Source organism: Dermacentor albipictus, chromosome 1 (genome assembly GCF_038994185.2).
Source record: "Dermacentor albipictus isolate Rhodes 1998 colony chromosome 1, USDA_Dalb.pri_finalv2, whole genome shotgun sequence".
Taxonomy (NCBI): Eukaryota; Metazoa; Arthropoda; class Arachnida; order Ixodida; family Ixodidae; genus Dermacentor; species Dermacentor albipictus.
Genome location: NC_091821.1, coordinates 434758614 through 434780645, shown reverse-complemented (window position 1 = coordinate 434780645; position 22032 = coordinate 434758614). Strand labels below are relative to the sequence as shown.

Here is a 22032-nt window from a genome sequence, read left to right as displayed (position 1 = left end):
GGTAATTCAAAATAAGGCCACAAGTGTTCAAGTGCACATTCATCATGGTAACAGTCATTGTCTGCTGAAACAGTTATTGTCTGCGGAAACAAAGCGGGTCTTCATATATTTTGTGCCGAGTGAATGCAATAATTTCTCTTGGTAGCGTTGCACTCTCTATGCCATTTGATGCTGCATCTTCCTCTTCGCTGTGCCACTCGAACACGTCAGCGGTTGCTGGCGAAAAATTACCTGCTTGGGGGCGTCTCTTGCTGTGCGCAGGTGACCGTGGAGGTGGCCGTGGAGGTGCTGATTTTTCAAATTTTGGTGGCCGCAACAAGAGGAACGATGGCCCCGTTCGCAACAATGCTTTCCCACCACGCCAGTTAGTACATACACATTCTCCTGTGTCCTCATCAGATAGGCTCAGTGTCAATTATGCTGTTAAAATCTGCTTTAAAAATGTGCCGCGGTGCTCTAGTGAAGATTGTCCCGAACTGTTAGAAGCATGCTTTTGGTAAACTTGAACGACAATGTATCTTGTATTGCATTTTCAGGTCACCCATCTCGAAAGTGTTGTTGTCCTTGGATTTATGCCAAGCAGACGACTTCACTACTCCTCGTCTTCAATTTCACTATTACATCACATTGCCGAAGTTCGTAATTAAAAAAGTTAACTAGCCAAATTATTGTTGGAAGCTCTCTTGATGCCGACGTCTACCTAGCCGTCTAGTGAAATGTGATGCCTGCTGTTAATCTTGTGTCCATTTGTAGACGCTGGCTGAATTTGTAAGCTGGGGCATTAGCCTCTTAATCTTATTTAAAATGTTTTACCTCTTATAGGACAAGGGGAGGGGGCAGGTCTTGGAAATAGACATATTTTTAAAAATCTGTTTGAAATTTCTGTGATTTCTTAAGCTAATATTGTGGGACACCTGCTGGCAAAAATTCACAGTTCAAGAAATCAACACAGTCTTGTCCGCTGGTAAACAGACTGCACCCGGCCCTGACGGAATACACTATCAAATGCTGTCCCACCTCTCTGAACCTGCCGTAGAGGCACTGTTAAGTTTCTTTAATTAGGTGTGGGTATCGGGTAAACTACCCGAAGCCTGGAAGAAGGCCATCATTGTTCCATTTTTAAAGCCCGAAAAACCACCAACCTCTCCGAGTAGTTACAGGCCCATAGCGCTCACCAGCTGCCTCGCAAAATCCTTTGAAAGTATAGTGAATATGAGATTAACCTTCGTGCTAGAAGCCCGTGAGCTTCTCGATGCCCATCAGTGCGGTTTCAAAAAGGCATGCTCCACAACAGACCACCTAGTTCGTCTTGAAAATACTGTCCGTGAAGCCTTTATACACAAACAACAATGTCTCGCTGTTTTCTTCGATTTAGAGAAAGCTTACGACACGACCTGGAGGTACGGAATTCTTCACGATTTGGCTGAACTTGGCATTCGTGGCAGGATGCTGAACTGCCTAAAAGACTTCCTGTCAAACCGTTCATTCCATGTACGCCTCGGTTCAACCCTGTCGAGAAATTTCATTCAAGAAAATGGAGTGCCCCAAGGGAGTGTTTTAAGCACGACCCTCTTTGTTGTTAAAATGAATTCAGTCAGCAAAATAATTCCAAGGTCAATTATGTATTCAATCTATGTCGACGATCTTCAGATAGCTTGCACATCCTCAAACATAGCAACATGCGAAAGACAAGTGCAGTTAACAATAAATAAACTTTCAACGTGGGCCAACCGAAATGGTTTCCGGTTCTCCCCACAGAAAACAGTGGCCATCCTTTTTTCACTCAAACGTGGCCTACAGACAGATCCTAGACTATACCTGAACGAAGCGGAATTGCCGGTAAAAAGTGAACACAAATTTCTGGGCATCACTTTCGACAGAAAACTGACCTTCTTGCCGCACATAAAAAACCTGAAGAAGAAAACGTCCCAATCATTAAACATATTAAAGGTTCTTTCACATAAACGCTGGGGGGCTGATAGGACCTGCCTTTTACACATCTACCGTAGTATAGTTCGCTCTTGCCTCGATTACGGGTGCATAGTCTACAACTCAGCTCGACCGTCCTACCTGAAGCAATTAGATCCAGTTCATAACTCAGGTCTGCGCCTTGCAAGTGGGGCATACAGGACATCACCGATAAACAGCCTATATATGTCGAATGTAACGAATCAGCCCTCGCAGATAGAAGAGCCATGCTCACATGTGCATATGTCCTAAAAACACGCTCACTACCAAAACATCTCTGCTACTCCATAGTTACGAAGTGCCCGTCTAAGCAGCTTTTCAACAACAAACCGAATGCGACGAGACCTCTTATTCTCAGATTTGAAGAAATTTGCCAGGAATTAGGTATTCTAGACACGCTGCCTGATGTTGCCCAGAGATCCGAACCACTACCACCTTGGCACACCTTTCCCAGTGTAGGTGACTACACACTGACACAATTTCATAAAAAGCAAACTCCACGTGAACATATAATACAAGAATTTTTGGCGCTAGACAAAAAGTACGAAGAACACACAGCATTTTATACCGACGGTTCTAAAACACCACTTTACGTCGGAAGTGCTGTAGTGCAAGATAAATGGGAAAAGGTAGTCAGGTTGCCTCAGTGCACGTCAATTTTCTCAGCCGAATGTCATGCCATTTCGGTGGCTGTATCAAAAATAGTCGAGATGAACATTCAAAACAGCATTATCTACACGGACTCGCTAAGTGCAAGCACGGCACTGAAAGCCAGGAACGTAAGGGAACCTTTAATAGGAAATATAATCCATAACATAATAACTGCTCAAAAGCGAGGACACGAAATGAAGCTCTGTTGGGTACCAAGCCATCAAGGAATTAGAGGCAACGAGAGAGCTGACGCGTGCGCCGCTCAAGCCTGCCATAAGGATATCAGTACTGTAAATATACCCTATGCAGATTGCATGAAGTTAGTAAAAAACAAGCTTAAAGAAAAATGGCAGCGTACATGGAATAGCGAAGAAAATAACAAACTACATTTAGTAAAACCTATTCTAGGAGAATGGAGATCATGCAGGCATCAGGAACGTTTTATTGAAGTAATTTTATGCCGCCTGCGCATCGGACACACCCACTTAACACACAACTTTCTACTGAAAAAACAAGACAAACCCTTATGTGAGAAATGTGGCAATGAACTCACTGTAAATCACATTTTATTCTCGTGCACACAACTCGAACGACTAAGGAAAAAACATTTTACTGTATTTTACAATGAACACATTCCCTTCCATCCCAGTCTGCTTTTAGGAGATAACCCACTAGTAGAAACTTCATCTGTTTTTAGTTTTTTGAAAGACGCAGCGATCCTAAACGCAATATAATACATCACAGAATTACTAATTCTAAAATTTATTAGCCGTTTTTTGCATGCATTTTATGATGCACCTCACCCATTTTCTCAGTCCTGAGAAGAAGGCTGAGGTCTTCAATTGGTTTGTTGGGCTCCTCAGAGTCCTTGTCTGGACAAGGACCTCGATAAGGATACCCAATTTTTGAAATAAGTTAGACCATTTGTTTGGCGCATGATAGCCTAAGTTGCTTATGCGCCATAAAACCCAATACAATACAATACAATACAATTCATACTAGTTTTATCGTCCTCCCCCCCCCCCTCAGAAAAAAAATACATATATATATTGCAAGTTGCAAATTCGAGAGCGGCACTCTCTGCTACTCATTCAGTTTCTTTCATTTTTGCTTTCTTTTTTTCCCCTGGGTTATCGCCAGAGCCTCTTCGAGGTTAGGACCACTATGAAATTGTCTTTTAGGCATTGCACCATTTTGAAATGTAATAGAACTCACCAATGAAAATTCCACCCACGCCGTTGCAACCTTAAAATATTAGAAAACAGACGCAAATGTTAAAATGACAAGTTAAAGTTAATGTTAAAATGACAGAGTGCTACTAGTTACACTCTTTGGAAGTTCAAAAACAAACCTGCTTAATTTTAACTATCCTGCTGCCGTACATATTTTGCAACTCGCTGCCAAAAATCATAATTCAAGCTTTTTATGCAATTCACTTGGAGAAAAGCTAATAGCATATTTGCAGTCGACACACAAGATTGGATATTTGCTGAAAAGTTGAGATGCCTGGAGTAAATAACAGATATTTGTCATGGAATCCATGTGCCCCCTTAAGTATCTCTTTGATGTGATGTACGTACCATGATGTTGGGTAGCTCTCTGCAAACTTTCAACTGACACTCCTTGCTGCAGGGGTGGAGGCTCAAACTGGCGCAGCCCAGATGAAGTGGCCCAAGAGGCGGCCCCTCGCGAAGGCTCACGCGATGGTGGCGGCGGCGGAGGCTGGGGTCGGGATGACCGTGGCGGCAACTGGGACCGCCGCAATGGGGGGCGGCGCAACGCTGACGTTGACGAGGACTGGACCAGACCGCTTCCTAGGGACGAACGGATAGAGAGGTACATGTTACAGCTTGTTTGGTGTCTTGGCTTAGGAGTTCGTTATAAAATGGCAGTTAGTACAGACAAACAAAGGCACAGGCAAGCGGCTTGTTTGTTGTTCCTTTCACTTGTGTCTTTTGTATGCGCTGCTAACAATGAGTGTATCAACTTGGCCAGTTCTGATTGAATGGACCTTCGTTGATAGGTTCCTTGCTGTTGCATTTTCACGGCTGTTATGTCACGTTTTCGTGATCTCAACCTCAATCCCATTGACTCCTATGTATTATGCCCCCATTTGCTACAGCGCCATTCTCTTTTCTAATGTTCCCACAACTTACGTTGCATTCGAATGTAGCCACCATGTAAATATAACGGCACAGGGAAAAATTGGCTCTCGCATGTTGCAACAAGCTACGAATTTGTTATAACAAGCGACTGAAGTTTGCAGTAAATGAACAAAGTTGCAGAAGCCAGTCGCACTAGCGTTGGGAGAAAGCATGCACAGAGAAGGTGGCGAAGCAACTGCAAAAGTAGTGCGCATTGATTAAAACCTACCAGGAACCACACCCACTGGGCTTATACTGCCAAGTGCCGGGCTACATTTACATTGGGGCCCTGCAATGGCCTTATTTGCATGTCACAATTGCCGATTCTCTATTCAGTTTCGGCGCAGTAGAGCCATGTTGTGCAGCGAAGTGTACACAAAATATTGCGGTAGGAGCCACTGTCACGGAACACTGTACATGTTGCTTAAACCCTCAAAATTGTCGTCGGCGAAGCTTGCATCGGCCGGGAGCAGCATCGAGGTTGTTGCATCCCTAGCAGAGGAGGCAGTCTCTCGCTTATAGCCACAGTGCTTGAACGAGTTAGCGATTGTGCTTCGCGACACTGCGTTCCCAGAACTGGCAATATAATGCATGATGTCAAGCACAGTGATCTTCTCTTACGACTCGGTGCGCTGCATAGCTGCCAGCCGATGCTGCACTAACCGCTCCCGGTACCCTTGCTTGACGCACTTAATGATGCCGAAGATTCGGGTATTCCTAGGCAATGCTGGCTTTCATGGCTCCATGCCACTTTTCCGCTTCCTCGGTAATATTCAGCTTATTGCCAAGCGAGCGAACTGCCTGATTTCGGGACGTTGTGCGTCACGGTGCTCCACACAGCTGAAAACCTCCGCTGAACGCTGGCTGCTAGGATTATGACAAAGAACACGTGCGATAAACCTAGGCCTCTCGCGCTACCTTGTCGCCGATCTGCTGCTGAGAAACTGGAAGGAGCGAAACGCTTCCCCAACGCGGCGAGAGCAGACTCCGCCGAGAAGAGAGGGAGAAAGTGATTGTGGAGAAGAAAAGGCACTATTTCAGCACAGCAGGCGTTGCGGGCAGCTGCTGGTGGGTGGGAAAGAAAGCTTCACGAGGGTCTTTGTAGAATGTGGGTCAGGCTTAAAGTTCCGTCGGATAACTAGGGTTTTTAATGCATTGCTTCTATGGGGACTTCGCCGGGACTGCTAATCCGTCGCAAAATAGGGGTATGTATAACCAGGGTTCCACTGTAGACCGTTTCAATTGCCACTTCCTCCCGTAACGGAAACTGCAGTTAGATGCTCATACCTGCCAGGTCTCCCGAATTGTCCGGGAGACTCCCGAATTCTAATGGTTTTGTACGATTGTACGACCGAGACAGAAATCTCCCGAAAACGCGCCCGTGTTCGGCCGAATCCTTCTCCTAGTCTGGCCACATAGCGCCGGAGCTTCGTGACACCGATTGACATCGTGATCAGTGAAGAGTCTAAAAAGCGTAGCGGGTCAAGCGCAGAATTGAAGCTCGTAGTATCGCTTCTGCTTTGCTATTTATGCGAACGAAGCGCCGCGGTCGTTTTCATCTACTCATAAGGAGATTTCTACGCAGCTGCCCAGGGTATCGCAAGCGTGGCGCTGGGGTCTGATTCTCCCTGTAGTTTCTCTCCACTTGTGCCGGTATTTCCTGTAGGTAGCACTAGGCTGCCTCCACACGCTCATCGGATGTTTTCTTACGTTCTTTGTTGGCTTCGGCGCTCCGGTGCCTGGTGTAGTGTGTCCGTCATCGGCAATGGCGTTGAGTAAAGAGCGCAAGAAATACCTTCAAGTCTTTTTAAAGCAGTATACCGCAGACTTTGGCTGTATTGTGGCGTCGCGGAAAGGCGAGCATCATGCATTTTGCACTGTTTGCAATTGCGACATCAGCATCTCGCACGGCGGCAGAACCGACTTGGCAACGCACATTTCGTCGAAGAAGCACGCCAGCAGCCTTCAGTGCCAAGAGAACCAGCAACGTCTCCAACAATTTTTCGTGAGACAAGACGACAGTGATGTCATCCGAGCGGAGTGCCTGTTCACGGATTTCTTGCTGGAGCACAACATCCCGCTGAGCGCCTCTGAACACGTGGGACCTCTGCTGCGGAAAATGTTCCCGAAGTCGGATATTGCGAAGCGCTACGCATGTTCTCGGACTAAAACTACAGCAATTGTCGGTGAGATGGCTCGCTACGCACAGGAAAGCACGGTGAGTGCCCTGAAAGAAAGGGTGTTTGCGGTTGCCATAGATGGTAGTAACGACAGCCAAGCACAACTGTACCCGATCGTGGTCACCTATTTTGCCAAAGAATCGGGCTTAATCGAGAGCAGACTGCTTGCGCTAAGCACTCTGGAGGGCCATTCAACTGGACGCAACATTGCCAGATTGATTATAGATACCCTCACTTCGTTCAACATACCGCTATCCAATTGCATAGCCTTTGGTTCTGACAACGCCAACGTGATGTTGGGGAAAAAAAATGGCGTGGCGGCAGTGCTGACAGAGGCCCATGAAAACGTTATAAAAATTGGTTGTCCATGCCATTTGATCAACATTGCGGCTGAAAAAGTGGCGTCTTGCCTCCCGTCGAAAGTGGACGAAGTCCTCGTGGACATTTTTTTTTATTTGGAAAAGAGTGCTAAAAGAAAATTTACCCTTAAACAGTTTCACAAAATGCACGATGTTGAGTTCCGAAAAATCCTCAAGCACGCGCCAACTCGATGGCTGTCGCTTGGGAAGTGCCTGCAAAGGCTACTAGACCAGTGGGCACCTCTGTTGAGCTTTTTCCTTCATGAGGTGAAGAAAGAAGGCACAAGCCCGCAGTTTCTGTCGTATTATCAAATTCCGAAGACAACAGTGGTGTCAACGGTAACTGCACAACCGGAGCCCATCATGTGCAAACAGAAGAGAAAGATGCCAGCAGAAAGTACACCAGTGACGGTGAAAAAGGCTAAGGGTGCTGATGTGGAAGGCAAGGCTCGGGGGGCACCATGTATAACACGTGAGGAACGGCTGTTTGTGTTCCTGAGTTCTGATCTCAATAAAGCTTGCTGTCTTTTTTTAAAGACTATTATCCCTGCCTTTGACACATTGAACTCCCGCCTGCAAGCGCAAGCTCCTCAAATACACTTGCTGCAACCACTGCTCTTTGGGCTTCTTGAGGACCTCCTTTCAAGGTTTGTGAGGCCAGGCCTGCTAAAGGAGCACAAGGACCTGCTTACGATTGACTACAAGAGCCAAGATGCACAGAAGCATGATCGAGACATTGTGATCGGACAAGAAGCGAAACACATTGTTGAAAAACTCAAGCCAAGTGAACAAGAACAATTTTTTGAGGCTGTTCGGAAATACATGGTCACTGCCTGTGATTACATTCGGATCAAATTTCCTTTAGCTGACAGTGCACTGATTAATGCACGAGTTGCGGATGTCAAATCCATTGACACCATGTCATTTTGTAACGTCCTCTTCTTTGTGGAGAGGTTTCCGGCCTTGTTACCACAGGAGCCGCAAGAGTCTAAAGATGAAGCTCTCAACTTTCTGGAAATGGAGTTTGTGAAGTTGCAGGCTTTTGTCATTCCTCCAGATGTGCTGCAAGAGGAACGGGCTGATGCCCAGTGGAATGCCATCTCCCAGCTCAGAGGCGCAGACGGCCTTCTGAAATTTGGGCGCATCTCAGCGGTGATGCTCGGAATCCTCTCTATACCGCACAGCAACGCTGAATGCGAGAGACAGTTCAGCACTGTAAAAAAAAATCGTACCCAGTTCCGAGCGTCCATGTCTGACACGACCCTCGGACACATTCTTTTAGCGAAGTGTCGCAGTGGCGCACATTGTTACGCACGACAGTACTCTAAGGACTTCTTGAATAGGGCGGCATCAGCCACATCGAAGATTTAGTGATGGTGACCAGTTGTGTAGGTTGTTGGTGGTCTTGAAACAAAAACTATACAATTCCTGCTCTGTCGCAACTAAATAAAAAATTCAGTTATGGAAAATGCGTGTGAACTATTGACTCCGAGCCCCCCCCCTCACCCCCCCCCCCGGTCAAATCTCCCTAATGTCTTCCCTGCGAACCTGGCAGCTATGGATGCTGAAAAGTGCCAGGAATAAAAATGAAGTTACTGAAAATCCTATTTACAGATCAAAGTGGTGTCAAATTGGAACTGTTGACACTGGCTAGCGTCATTGATTTTTTTCGCATTTTGAAGGGCAAGTCCACAATAACTACCGATAAAGCTACTGCCGAGATCGTTATAAAAGGGTTTGACTGTGTTGCATCAGTTTTCAATTTTAGGCCCTGTTGCGTCAAGGCAAGGAATCCACCGAGCCGATTGACAAATACATCCGGTAATAGGAATGAAGAAAAATAGATTTAATGGATTCCTTGCCCTAACACCACCCTAAGAAGCGCAACAACCCATTGTGCGCTTTGGTTTAGCAGCATGTGCGTGCGGTGCACTCTATTTGTCCTTTGCTGATGACTCGGCCCTTGTGCTGTTGTGCAGAGAGCTGTTCTCGCAAGGACACACAGGCATAAACTTTGAGAAGTATGAGGACATTCCTGTGGAGGCGACCGGTGATGATTCACCCAAGCACATCAGCTCGTTTGACGACTGCTCCCTGACGGAGATCATTCGCATGAACATCGAGCTGGCGCACTACACCTCGCCCACACCCGTGCAGAAGCACGCCATTCCCATCATCCTCTCCAAGCGAGACCTGATGGCTTGCGCCCAGACAGGTACAGTGTGCTCTTTTCCTTTTGCACGAGTGATCTCGTGCTCTCAAGTGATTTTGGAATGTCAGGGCCCGTTAGTCTTGGCTGTCCAGAACGTCTGCACGAGCGAGTCTCCAAGGGAAGAATGCACATTAGAAAATGCTCTGTTGCAGCTTTGTAGTCACAAATGCTTCCAAACAATTTTGAACTGACATAAATGTTGATGTCATATGGCGTTTGTTGCCACAGTGTTGCTGCAACATTTGTACTTGCATTCCGCACCACATGCAAACCAGTTCTGTACCTCCTGTGGCCTAGTTCAGCCTTGATATGCATTTGACGTTACCTAGTGGTTTGATTCTTTGGCAGGTGTGTCCTCCTCAGTGTTTCTTGTGCCCTTGTTACACAGGCAGCCATAAGGGGATATGCAAGTCCTAAAACTAATTTCGTTAATGTTTTGTGTGTGTGTGTGTGTGTGTGTGTGTGTGTGTGTGTGTGTGTGTGTGTGTGTGTGTGTGTGTGTGTGTGTGTGTGTGTGTGTGTGTGTGTGTGTGTGTGTGTGTGTGTGTTCGGTGATATCTAAGGGGAGACACTGGTGTTTGATTTTTTTCTTAAATTTTTGTCATATACAAATAAAATTTTCAGGCAAAGTTTACTTTAGCCTGCTAGAAGCATATATACAATTTATTTTTTCTTATTTTATGTAGTTTTAAGATAATTAATACCTTCTTAAAATCAATTTGCCCAACTTTTCAACAATTTTACCACTGAATATCAGAGCAAATTTGTATGTACACATTCTAGAACTATCAGAGACCACAATTAGACCATCACTGTAATTTTAGCTTTATTATTACAAAAGTTATTGCCATATCTAATGTGGGGGTTATGAAGCTCAAAATTCTTGTGTTGTATTGGCACATAAAAAATTCTAGCATTAGGGATATCATATTTTATTAGTTTTATTGTGTGTAGGAACTCATAAGCTTTTGACTGCAACAAGAATAATTGAAATCGGACGATTACATCAAAACATACTGTGGGTAACAGCACGTGTCATAGGAGAAATGCAGTTTTTGAGAAAACGCAAAACGAAGTTCCAGGACATGATCTAGATTTATTATTAGCAATTACAGCAAGCAATTAAAGTCCACCTTGCACTAGAAGCCACCAGGCACATAATCACTATCGCTCTCTTTCATGTGCCTCTTTATGGCATGCATGAACTTTTCTGCTCTGGCGTGCTTCTTGTCAGACGCCACTAGCCGATGCTGGTCTTTTTCAGCTGTATTCCCCTCTTCTTGGCGAGCTCCATCCGGTGCTTATGTTGTCGCAAATGGCACAGTTCACCACTAGTTTCACGGCCACTTCATATTCCCGGTCGCCCTTTAATGTGTTCAAAGGGCCACGGCAGAATTCACATTTCATGCACCGAAGCAGGCGCTTTAGAGCCGCTAGGCTTAGAATCGTAAACACGGTCCCGCTCGCCGCCGCTTCCGGGGAATCCCCGATAAGTGACTGCTTTCGGTGTGTAGCTGATAATGAAGACAGCTTCTGTCGTTCCTCCTCCGAGCAACGTTTAATTGCCACTTGTTCGGCTTCTGTGACGAGAAGCGTGTCGACGCGCATTGCCCTCGACGTGTTGCTGGCCGCAGGCATTGCATGCGCGGCCGTAGCTTCGGTAGCTGCCGTTCGCTCGCTGGCGCATGTCGCTGTGCTGGTTGCCATCACTGCTGATTCATCCGACGCCATTTGGATATCCGAAAATGTCGCTTGCGTTTTTCCCCGAAAGCATGAGCCGTTGTGAACTTCCGTCGACCACCAGCCATGATTGCGTTGCTATGGCGCACTAGACTGCGTGCAAACCATGTCTAACATGGCGTCTCGCATTGTCACAGAGAGGAGCTGTTCACCGAGATCGCGCCGCGTTTTCACGTGTACGAGCCTTGCCGCACTGTCTTCACATGCGTGAGCGTGCAGACGTGAGCTTGCGTGCATCTGCAAGCATACAAACGTATGAAGCTAGCAGCGATGACGACGTTGAGTGAGCTCGGCATGCTCATATTAAATAACGCATTCACTCGCATAATGATCGCACTCGCGTAATGATCACATCCCTGAATTTTGTCGTCAAAATTCGCTTTTTTATTCCTTGTGTAATCGCGCTTACCATCTGTCGAATGCTACGCGAACGACTCTTCAAGACAAACCAAGCGGTCTGCACACACCAAACATTCTTAAGCAGATGCTCCATTTCATTCCTTTCATCACATTCCGCACTTTCATGATAAAAAAAAAAGCTACAACCAAACTTGCCTTTATTATGTGTAGGCTTATAATGCTTGTGGTCAACAACAACAAAAAGGGCGCCTTTCGATTCTTCTCGTCTGCACTCGTGGGCATGCAACAAATCACGAGCGGCAATGATAGGAGCCACATTTACACTGATACGTTAAATGTGTACCCTATTCATATGCCGGCGCTTGTAACACAGCTAAGATATTTGCCCACCCTTAGCGAAAACGTACCGTATTCGGATAGTAGTGAAGGCAAATGCCGCGGTTTCCGCAGCATGCAGCTAAGCGCGCCCATCTGTTTCTGTCCCCTCAAAGTGAACATGGCTATGTTATTGCCGCAAAATTGGCGATATTAACAATATTATTCATTACTGATTTGGAAGAAACATTTAATGCACATAATGTACTCACAAGAAGAAAAAATGCGTTCAGCTTGCTCCGCTGGTCGCCATTTTTGTTTTAGTGTCCCGCACTACATACAGCGGCAGCTGCCTATTTGTTGGCCTGTAGTGATCCCACACCAAATGCGAAATGAAAATAATAATAGTAATAAAAATTCGGGAAATTTAGCTTGCGTAATGATTGCACCCCTGAATTTGCGTCACATTTTTTGACAGTGTGATCATTATCCGAGTAAATATGGTAAATGCTGTTTTCATTTTGGAAACGCTGTCCTCACTTTTTGTTCAGCTAACATTCGAGATAAGTTTTCTTATTTTTTCGGGTTTCGGACATGCGTGGGTCGGCTTAGAATCGGGTGGCCTAGCTTGCAAGTAAATAGGGTATCAATTACAAAAGTTGCACATTATTTGCCCAAATTTTCGGTAGAGTTACTGCTCACAATAATAGGTGATGAGCGTCAAAAAAAAATCATTACAACAAGGTCAATTGCCATAATGCCTTCGTTACGTGGGGGTCGGAGATACATGGGCTTCTATCAGGATGGTGTTGGGGAATGAAAGAATTTTGATAATTCCAGTTTCATTGCAGTTTAACAGTATTGACGTTAATTATATTGAGATTTAACATACACATATTTTCAAGCTGATAACACCTAAATGGCCCGACTTTGCCAGCTGCTGCCTTACTGGTAGCGTGTTTACATTTATCTCGTGGCTAGCTGCTTCAGCATTCGATTTTGCAAGCTTCAGGTTGTCTTGGGATCCCAGCCCACGTGACTTCCTGTCAAGACTCGAACTAGCTGGCTGCCGTCTGGATGCCAGCGGGATGCCAGAACTGTGTAAATTGAAGCAGTCCAGTATGAGCAAGTAATACTGGTAACTGCCTACACCATTTAAGTTACAAGCGAGGCACGATTTAGAAAACCTGCATAACTAATTATGTGCATGAAAACCCGCAGTGACGATGAGTCTGCTTCAGTGTTCTGCATAGAGGCACCTGACCAGTTGTCAAGCGGGCAGTGTCTGTGGGCCATATTTTCTTGTTCACACTGTACTGGTCTGCGGTCAAAACAAAGGTCAATTTTGAACCTTGATTTATTAATTTTGCACCGCAGTGTGCTGGAATTCTAACAGAAATTGAAACTAAGGACATGCCTGATTCATTGCCACAGTTAACCATGATGTGAATGCCGTTCATAACACTGGCGTGAACGGCGTTATGAATGAAACACTGTTCAAGGCCACTTGGGCATCCATTGCCGGGATTATGGCTGTGTTGGCTGCGTGCCCCTCTTTGAAGATATGGAAGCTTTAGTTTAGTTTTAGACACAGGTCACAGCTCATGTGGGAAATTATAGAAGCAGATTTCATCAGAAAACTGGGTAGTTTGTGCGTTAGTGCCCCTCTATCGCGCTTGCACCTGGTGAAGTCATATATCTGAACAGATATTATTAGTAATGGGCATTTTTTTTTTTTTTTTCCAAGTGACCATGTACTTAGTACAATGACTTGCTGTTAGAACACCCCTTGTGACTGCCTTTCATTTCCTGTGCATGCCTCCTCTTGTATATTGTTCACATGATGTGGTAATGCAATAAAATATTGTAAGTCAGTGCAGGGTTCTCTCACCGTCCTTGTCCTTCACGATGTACGTCGTTTTTATCGACACATGGAGAGGGTGCATATCGCCACAGAAAACAGATGCAAACAACGGAGATTAAAAGCTCCGACAAGACGCGCAAAGGAGAGGACAGACAGAGAGAGAGCATGTCGAAACACGCGACAAACAGAGCAAGGAGGAGGAGGGCAACAGCCAGAGCATGCGCTGACGAATGAGTCACCACTCTCCTTGAAGACATTTCTGTGGCCGTGGCAAAAAATGCGAGAAATGTCTACGATACTTCCCAGGCTTTGTTCATGCTATGGGAGCACGATTCCGTCAGAAAGTTCGGGAAATGCCGGCGGAGGCGATCAAAACGCCGTGCTGGAATCAAGGGAATCAGTCTGTGCCGGTGAAGAGATGTGACGTGTAGACCGAATTTCTGCAGAAGGGGATTCCTCGACAAGCTAGCCGGCAAGTTCCTTGGGCGCCTGCATTTCCGGAAGAAGGCCCTTCAGGATTTGTCTCAAGTTACGTGATGACGTCTGGCTCAAAACCAGCACGGGTGAATCCGAGTGGTCATTTGCTACTCCTATTCATTATGTATTGCACATGTTCAACTCTTAGTGCTTGTTGTTCATTGTTTTCTAGAGTTTTGTTAACACCCATCTGAGTTGCATTGTGATGTGCCTAGCCAAAGCGTGCATGTGCGTATGTGATGCCTTATCTGAAAACTATATTTTGTTGAGTTTCGATGACTCTGGGCCCTGACTGGACCACAACTGGACTCTTTGGACCACAACTGGTGTTTGCTGGCGTACCAGGAGGCCTCTTATTGATTGTCCATGCTCTCGTGCGGTTATTTTTGAAAGTTGATAAGACTGCCTTGGAATTTGGCCTGGCGTTTGAACCTCGTTAACGGAGTAGGCTCGCTTGGCTTATTTTGTGTGGGCCAAAGTGTGGGCCAAAGCAAGTCTAGGCAGGCATTAAAGTGTTCTGTGTTTCGTTTGCCTTGCAGGGTCTGGAAAAACAGCGGCTTTCCTGGTGCCCATATTGAACCAGGTGTTTGAGGAGGGACCTCCCAAGAATGTGCCTGCGGTGAGTGGTGCATTCAGTTCAGCACTTTCCAGATGGTCGATGCAGGTGGCTTCAGATTAATGTCAAACAATAACTTTTATCCCAGAGGGTGCTTTCAACTGGCATTGCAGCAGTTCAATGCCCAATTTTTAGACCTTAGATCTTGTTTACCATTGTATTGACACCAGTAATTTTGCTGTGTATTGACACCAGTGTATTGACACCAGTAATCTGGTGTGTCAGAGTGACTCATTGAACCAACCCCTGGGCAAAATTCAAAACCGCTCGGAATCTGGAAACGAGTTCTCCATTCGTCTTCAATGCTTTCCGTTCTTTTTTGTCACAGCATGCCACTATAGCCATTCAGGAATAAGTTGTGCTCTAGCTCGCTGAGCCTTGTTTGCCCTGTGCAGCCCCACCGGTACTCGAGTCGGCCCAAGCAGTACCCGCTGGCGCTGATCCTGAGCCCGACGCGTGAGCTGGCTTGCCAGATCTACGAGGAGGCCTGCAAGTTTGCGTATCGCTCGCGCGTGCGGCCTTGCGTGGTGTACGGGGGTGCTGATCCTGTGCAGCAAATGAAGGACCTGGACCGAGGGTGCCACCTGCTGGTGGCCACGCCAGGGCGTCTGGTGGACATGATGGAGCGCGGCAAGGTGGGCACAGTTTTCTCTGGCAGCCTGCTTCCCTTTCAATTGAATTGGCCCTTTCTGGTCTACACCCCAATTACAACACCCCTGAAAGGAAGAAATAAAAAATGTGCGTATATATCCCGTGGAAGGAATTACATGCAACAATGCTGAAATCTGTGAAAACAATTACAGTTGAAATGCGCAATAATGAAATTGCCAGGGAAAGCAAAAAATTTGGCTTTAGGGGGAATTTCATTAGTCATTTCAATTCAAAAAGTCTAAGCTTATCGTATTTATTCTAATCTAGGCCGATAGTGTGTATATATATATAATCACATAATCATGCACCAAACTCTAGGATTGGATTAAGGGGGGAGGAGGGGATCAGAATTAACTTTTGTTTCTTGACAGAAAGGGCTGAAATTTGGCACACACACTGCACATTGCAATAAAGAGACATATAAAATTTCATTAGGATATCTTAATTAGTTTTTGTTTTATAAGAATTTATAAGTTCCTTGCTTGCGGAATGCCTGGCACAGTAACGAAACATGATAGGGAGCTGGGAATACTTTGCATGTACAGTGAAAGCTCGTTAATTCGAACTTCAATAATTCGAATTTATGGATAATTCGAACTGTACGATTTGGTCCGGCCAAGCTCCACAGAAGTCTATGTATAAAAAAGTCCGTTAATACGAACGTGAGAAGGTTCCCTCACGGATAATTCGAACTACGCTCGCCTGGCACACGGCCAGAGAAACGCGCCTACTGCCTACACACAAGGCTGTATTGCCTCCGAAACGGAGAAAACGGCTAGAGAAGGCAAAATCGGAAAAAAATCTAACCGACGCAGGGTCAGCCAGAAGGCAGCGGCGGCTGCCGCCTCTCCGTTCTACGTAACCTCCGAGACTTCTTGCCCATTGCGAATCTCGGAGGCTTTGCGAATCTTGTACAGCTGCTAATGTTGTGCGGAGATGGCACGGCAAGCGCCAAAACACAGCGAATCAAGTACGTCGCAGCTGCGCTTGCAATCAAGAACCAACGAATCAGGGCCTTCGCCACCTTCACATGTTCAGCGTCTTTGTCTCGGCAGTCTTCATCGGTTGTGCACCTCTGTTTTCAGCTTAGGAGGTATCGGCCGTCGCGATTCATTGTGATGGTGTTAAGGGGGGATGAGGGTCTTGAAAACTTTTTTTTATTTCTTAACGTATCTTCCTGAAAATTCGCATGCAGATATATCTTTCAATGCTGATTCCAAATATATATTCAGATTTGATATATCTCATTTAGAAATGAAGATATCGCAAAATAACTTATCCCACATAGGTCTTTTGTTACGGGCCATTATGGTAATTTCTTAATTAAAAAAACTAGTTTTAAAGAATAGCTGTCATTTCCAAGGACCTACTGCACATCCTAAAGCTAAAGAAATTTTTTAAAAGTCATCATATAGGTCATGAATGAATATCAAAGTAGGAAGAAAAAAACAATGCAGGAGTAATTAGCTTACACCTGACCTAATTGCTAGTCTATTTGGTTTAATGAAAAATGGAAAGCTTTAGGATGCAGCTGAGGTTTCACTGAAAAAAATGATACCTAATTCAATAAAATCAGTTGATGCAAACATTATGAAAAGTTCCGTAAGGCAAAGGCATTTGATCGAAAAAGCAAAGCTGAGAAAATTGCATTCAAAGTTTTGCTTACTCTGCCACTTTTGTTTACCTATCACATGGAAAAATTTAATGCTTTAGCATGCAGCCCAGTCATTACTGAACACAATAACACCAAACTCACAGAAATCTGTTCATGTAAAGATTGTGAAAACTTCTGTATTGCGTTGGCCTTTGACCAAAAAAAAGCTCAAAAAGTCACCTGCTATTTTCTATGAATCTGCCACACATTCACAAAAGTCCTGGGCAGTAGTCCTGGGTTCTGTCAGGCTTGTGTTTCTTGGCCATCCTCTTCTTCACCTTTTCAGCGTTGGTGTGACTTTTATCAGACCTGCACAGCCTCTGCTTATCTTTCTCAAGGCTCCTACGAATGAGGCAGCTCCCAGGACTGTAACCAAGCTGTGCTGCAACAGCTCTGCTGGTTGCTGCCATTCCTTGGTTGAAGCGAGAAACTGCTTCTGCAACAGCTCTTTCATCAGCCAGCAAAGAGTCATGCGTGTTCTTGGAGCTTTGGCTCCAAATGACAGAGTGTAGGCACTCAATGGCGTTCTGTGTCATGCCATCTTTGCAGCGCTCCAAGAGGGCCTCGTCGCCCAGCCTTGCAAAGATTGGCTCAAGAGCAGTGCGAACGTGGCCTGGCAGAGGGTTTTTGTGTGGTGACGGCTCCACTTGGTTCTCCAAAGCACGATTGAAGGCACACCACGAATCAACCCCTTGAGGACAGCAACTGTGGTCTGGGGCTTCATCTGTCGAGGTCATGTGCAACAGCGTGGCATGCACTGCCTTTTTCATGCCTGCAACGTCGTGGCTGTGGCTCCGCAAGGCATACCCATAGTAGTTTGCAATTTTCTTTATCTTATCTTGGGTGAGGTTGCCCTTTCCGCCAAGAGATTCTCCTTGTGCCTTCTTCTTCTCCACCAAGTTGCGAAGAGCCGTCCCCATCCGCTTGTGGACATGGTTCAAGCAGTCTTTCTTTTCAATGGATATATATCCATACACTTCTCCTGAGGTCAATGCATGAAAGGTGCGGCTATCACCATCAGAAAGTATAGTTGTGTACCGCAACCCATTTTTTTCCAGAGACCTGTTGAACAAAATGATAGCTGCTTCAGTCTCCATCCGGCCGGCATTGCAGTCGATGTTTTTCATGCACTTGTGGTTCACAGCCCAGTCACCGTACCCATCATCACTGGGATCAGGTGCCCCTTGGCACCCACGACAGTACCTCGAGAGCACAACATGGTCCAGTACTAGGCCAGTGTATAGCTCTATGATGCAGCCTACTGCAATATTTGAATTGTGACCACGTGTTTTCCATGTGCCATCAAATATGACATCTACATTTCCTGGTGGATTCAGGAAGTTCTTGTACATGTCCTTCACCACTTTGACGCTTGCTGCTTCTGTAGCAGTAGCTACTGCCTGGCAAGCTTTCACCATGGTGTCCATATGCCCCCTGAAAGTCTTGTGGTGAAGTCCTTGGTGAGAGAGGTTCATGGTGGCACAAAAATCTGCTAGGGCAGTCGCTCCCTTGCCTATACTTTGAATTCCCTTCATTGCCCGCAAATTGACTTCAAAGGGCGTGATGTTGGATTTCCCGGGCACTCGTGGCGACGAGAAGTGCCGCTCGGCGAAATCGCAATTTGAGCATGTGAGCTCCAACTTCACTGCTAGGCCGTATTCTCTCTCACTGCACTTTGCGAGTTGGAGAGTGGTCATCCCACACTTGCTGCAGCTTGTGGACACAAACATCTTCTTTAGCACTGAGAGATCAACGATGATGTACTCTGTGCCGCGATCGTCATCTTCACTTGCTGTGCCGACGTTCATTAGCTCGAACTTGCGGGAAGTCGCGGACTGCTTCGCCAATGAAGTTTTAATGTTGTCTGCGTAATTTTCGCGCCCCGCGCACTCCGCCTCCGTGAAAAACACTGTGTCGAAGCGTTGAGCACGCGAGCTCGGTTCAGCCGCGTCCGCCGGCACCGAAGCGGCGTGCGGAAACGCCGAAGTCAACGTTAGGCTTAGGTCAGCCGGCTCGGCCGCTTCCGACGACACGGAATCCGAAGCGACTTGCAGCGTCTCAAAAGTTGGCATTTTCGACGGGCTTAGTCCAGGCGCATCCACCGGCACTGCACAGACTTGCGGTAACGAAGTTGACACTGATCGGCACTGTCCAGCCGCGTCCACAGGCGAAGCTGTTGTTGGCGAGCTCAGTCCTGCCGCATCCACCAAGGGCACAGCAGCTTGCGGCATCACCGAAGCTGTAGTTCTCGACGATGTAGCGCTGTTCTTATTCCATGCGCGTCTCTTTTTGCCGACTGCTTTTCGCGTGCTTGCTTTCAAGCGCGCGTCTCGCGCCATCGTGACACGCGGAACAAAGCCACCAGGCACGCAAAAGCAAGAAATTCGTGGTTAAAAGAAGCGACCCAATAGCCAAAATATCTAGAAGAACGATAAAGAAAAAGGCAGAACGAAAAATACTAGGAAACAAAGAGGAGCTCGAAAAATGACGTGCGCGCAGGCGAAAGCAGACGACGTGAAGGAGTCGAACAACGCGGCCGCGGAAGGCGAAGCATACGTCACGGCCAATCAGAGGGCTGCGCCTCGAGGAGGCGCCCGGTTCACCCAATCAGCGGCTGTCTCGCGACGATTTCCCGCTTGAGAACGGGTGCCAATCCCTCCGCTGCACGAGGGTCTACAGCGTGCCGAGGGGCGCCAGAATGGAGAGGGGGAAACCAGCTTTCAAACGAGACCAAGATGGCGCCGATCGGTTCGCGTCGCGCGGAGCTACGGCAGCTTGAAAATGAGGCAAATCTTCGCGCTTGGCGTTCAATTTCGGCTCACCGACGTTTATAAATTGCCGTTTATTTTATACTTCGAGTAGGAATTGCGCCATAATATTTTGTAGAGGCATAGTTGGGACATTAAAGACTTCAAAAACGCAATTTTTGAAAATTGCCATTTTTGACCATTTTTCGCGATTTCAAGACCCGCGTCCCCCCTTAAGCCTCGGCTAACGTTCGTTTCGGTGGACATTGGTGGTGTGGCACAGTCGGACCCAGAGCTTCGACTTGAAGATGGCGTGTGCCCGCGGCACACGGCATCACTTTCTGACACGCAAAATTTCTGACATGCCCTACTACTTCCAAATCGCAGTGTACTGTTGCTCTCCTTCACTTTCGTTAGTTCGAACTTTCGTTAATTCGAACTGAAGCGGCTTCCCCTTGCGGTTCGAATTAACAAGCTTTTACTGTATCAGGACATCAAGACAGTGTTCGAATTTTTTTTTAGTGTGCTAATAATTTTTTGCTCAACATAACGTGCACATGACTGTGCTTCACTGCATGGAGCCATGTAGTAATTGTGAAATAATTAAATAATGGGAAGATAAAGAAACATTTCAAGACTGTCTTTAAGGGGGGACGCGGCCCTTGAAAACCGAAAAATCGCGAAAAAGTCAATTTTTGAAAAACCATATTTTTGGGTAGTATGTCTCATAAACTACCTGTTCAGTAATTATCAGCACCTAATTCAACCGTAAAGTACCAAAAATAACGCTACTTTTGAGGCCACCGTGGCCCAAAAAACACGCGCAAATGCCGAAATGAAGTCAAACTTCGCGCGCGCGTCATTCCCGGCCCATGCGGCATGCCCGCGCCATCTTGGTGTCGTTTTGACCGTGGATTCTTTGTCTCTATTTTCCCGCCTTGCAAAATGGCATCGTCAGCGCGGAAGAGGCGCTATTGGCATATTCCCGCGATGTGATACGGAGCGCTGATTGGCCGGAGCAGCGCGTTCAAATCTCGCGGGCGCGGCGGCTGCTCAAATCCCGCGGGCTAAAGCGCGCCTGCCATTGGCTGCTGCGCGGGCGGCGGGGGCTGCTCCTTCTGATGCCGCGCTCGCGTCGCTGTTGCCCCTTGCTCCGTCCGCCTCAACATGAGGTTGCGTGCTGCTCATCGCCTTGCGCTATCTTTTAGATTATTTGCTCAGCAACTTTTCTTTTTTTTTTTCGCTAGTTCTTCGCTGCATGCGATGCCGACAAAGCCCAAGACAGTGCAGATGTTCGGTGCACGGGAGCGCGATATGCGTCTTGTACGAATATCGAACTTCCGATCTCCCGCAGCTAGTGCCGACTGCGTAGACGCTTTTCAGCGGCAAAACTGTGTTTTCGGCTGTCGCCAGTCGAAAATCCAACGCACTGAGTGTGCCTGGAGCCACAAGAGCTGATTAAAAGCTCCGCAGGAGCTTTCTAATAAAAAAACGCATGGGTTCAACTTTAAGGCCTGTTTTCTCGGAATGGATTTTTTCGCTAGTAGTGGTGCTGGGGAAGGCGATATCTCAAGAACCGCTCTTCAGATTTGTACGCCGTTTTTTTTTTATTCTGTTCCTGAATGACTTTGCCAGGGGGTAACAGGCTCCTTTTTTTGAAAGCTGGTGCAGTTAATTTATATTCAGCAATTAATTTTTGATGAATGTGGTCATTACTGGCTACATCAAATTCAAAGTTGTCTTAAAATTTTTTGGAGGGGAAATTAAAGAAAAGGGCTCTTTAGCCTCCTGGGATATCTATCAAGGGATCATCACAGTGAATTTCAGCTTCCTACGATGTCCTGGCATTTCTCCAGGCTCTTCCTCAGGCATATACATGAATCACCTAGTTAGACCTCAATAACTCTGGAACTAATAAACATATCTCCATGAAACTTCACAGTTCCTCATAGTTCGGTGGTGTGAACGTACCCTGAAAGTTTCATCTGGATATCTTAAAAAATAAGAAAGTTCGGTCTCCAGGGTAGCCTCCCCCCTTAATAAAGTTGCGGAGAGTTCGTGGCCAGAACAAAACATGTTCTTTTCAGAAAGTTT

At 46.4% G+C, this 22032-nt stretch overlaps 1 protein-coding gene across 3 annotated transcripts in view; it reads left to right on the top strand.

Annotated features, from left to right (window-relative positions):
- LOC135908172 (putative ATP-dependent RNA helicase Pl10) overlaps nt 1–22032 on the top strand; it is a 76123-nt gene that overhangs the window by 3516 nt on the left and 50575 nt on the right. For all 3 annotated transcript variants that reach the window (XR_011511470.1, XM_065439936.2, XM_065439927.2), the window contains exons 4-8: nt 262–364; nt 4252–4455; nt 9282–9517; nt 14810–14889; nt 15282–15521. Coding sequence is in view for 2 of the 3 variants with exons in the window: in XM_065439936.2 (XP_065296008.1) it covers nt 262–364; nt 4252–4455; nt 9282–9517; nt 14810–14889; nt 15282–15521 (863 nt within the window). In the remaining variant the exon portion in view is untranslated. The remainder of the gene's footprint in view (nt 1–261; nt 365–4251; nt 4456–9281; nt 9518–14809; nt 14890–15281; nt 15522–22032) is intronic.